This window comes from Kryptolebias marmoratus, linkage group LG4 (assembly GCF_001649575.2).
Source record: "Kryptolebias marmoratus isolate JLee-2015 linkage group LG4, ASM164957v2, whole genome shotgun sequence".
Lineage (NCBI taxonomy): Eukaryota > Metazoa > Chordata > Actinopteri > Cyprinodontiformes > Rivulidae > Kryptolebias > Kryptolebias marmoratus.
Window position 1 is genome coordinate 887,004 of NC_051433.1, and position 1,241 is coordinate 888,244.

At 47.9% G+C, this 1,241-nt stretch overlaps 1 protein-coding gene across 1 annotated transcript in view; it reads left to right on the top strand.

Annotated features, from left to right (window-relative positions):
• The window catches only part of LOC108250055 (ubiquinol-cytochrome-c reductase complex assembly factor 1), an 11,415-nt gene that overhangs the window by 7,904 nt on the left and 2,270 nt on the right, over nucleotides 1–1,241 (top strand). Inside the window, exons 7-8 of the mRNA XM_017439761.3 lie at nucleotides 383–460; nucleotides 544–657. Of these exons, the coding sequence (XP_017295250.1) occupies nucleotides 383–460; nucleotides 544–657 (192 nt within the window). The remainder of the gene's footprint in view (nucleotides 1–382; nucleotides 461–543; nucleotides 658–1,241) is intronic.

The following is a 1,241-nucleotide window of genomic DNA, read 5'->3' on the forward strand; positions in this document are numbered from 1 at the left end:
ACGCCTTGCCTGGCCCCGCCGCTCCTGGCCTCGCCACTCCTGGCCTCGCCTCGCCGCGCCTGGCCCCGCCGCGCCTGGCCTCGTCTCACCGTACCGCCGGCCCGCAGGCAGATGGTTTCAGGACATTCAGGAGGCTCCGTCTCAATGTTCAGATTGTTTTCTGTTAATGATTATTAAAATAAAACTTTCTGTTTGTTAACATTAATCTTCACACTGGAGTTCCGGAAAGTTTCTCTCTTCTGTTAAATCTGTGATCAGGAGATTTCTAACAGAGTAATATCTACAAAATGAAAAGAGTTGGTTTCTTCAATCAGCTCCGTTATGAGGTCAAAGTTCACTCTGATTATCGACCAACCTGATCGTCTTTGTTTTGTTGTTGCAGATTGATGCCGTTCAAAGAAAAGAAGCCATGAAAGCCATGACTGAAAACTTCTATGCTGCCATGTTTGGATACGATGAGGTGAGGTTAGATCTGGGACTGAGTTGGATCAGTGGAGGAAGCCCCAGGTGTTCGGACCTGAAGAAGAGTTGTTGTTTGTGCAGGGCATCCTGTCTGATGACCGCGTGTTGGCTGCGGCACTGTGGAGGAACCTGTTCTCCCGTCAGTGTGAAGACCCCCACCAGCTGGAGCTCATGGTGGAGTACGTCCGCAAACAGGTGAGAGAACCCAGCTTCAGAGGTCGTTTCTGTCCCCGTCCCTGAGGAGCTGCTGACAGGCTGCAGCACGTTGGTTAAAGAACGTCTCTCCGTCACGTCTCCTCAGCTGCTGACATTTATCTGTTAATAAGATTAGTTATTTAGAAAAAAGAACACTCTTCTTTCTGAGTACTGTTTTATTTATCAGGATGGGGACAACATTAAAAACCACAGAACCCTTCCTGCTTCCTCAGGAACCACAGGATGGACACTAACCCAACTTATTCTCTTCTCTGAAAGGAACCTGGCAGCTCGACTTTGTTAAAGTTGAGACGTTTACCCACAATGCACAGCAGCATGTTCAGATTAACCTGAGCAGGATGCAGCTCGTGACTTTATGGTGTTTATTCTTAATGCTGCAAACCTGAAACACAAACTTTATTTTACAGAAACAGACACTGATCTGTTTCCTTTCATGTCTGAGGTCCACGTGAACATGTCCCAGAACCTGTAGCCTGTAACCAGCCGTTAACCAGCCTGTAACCAGCAGTTAACCAGCCTGTAACAGGCATGTAACCAGCCATTAACCAGCCTGTAACCGGACG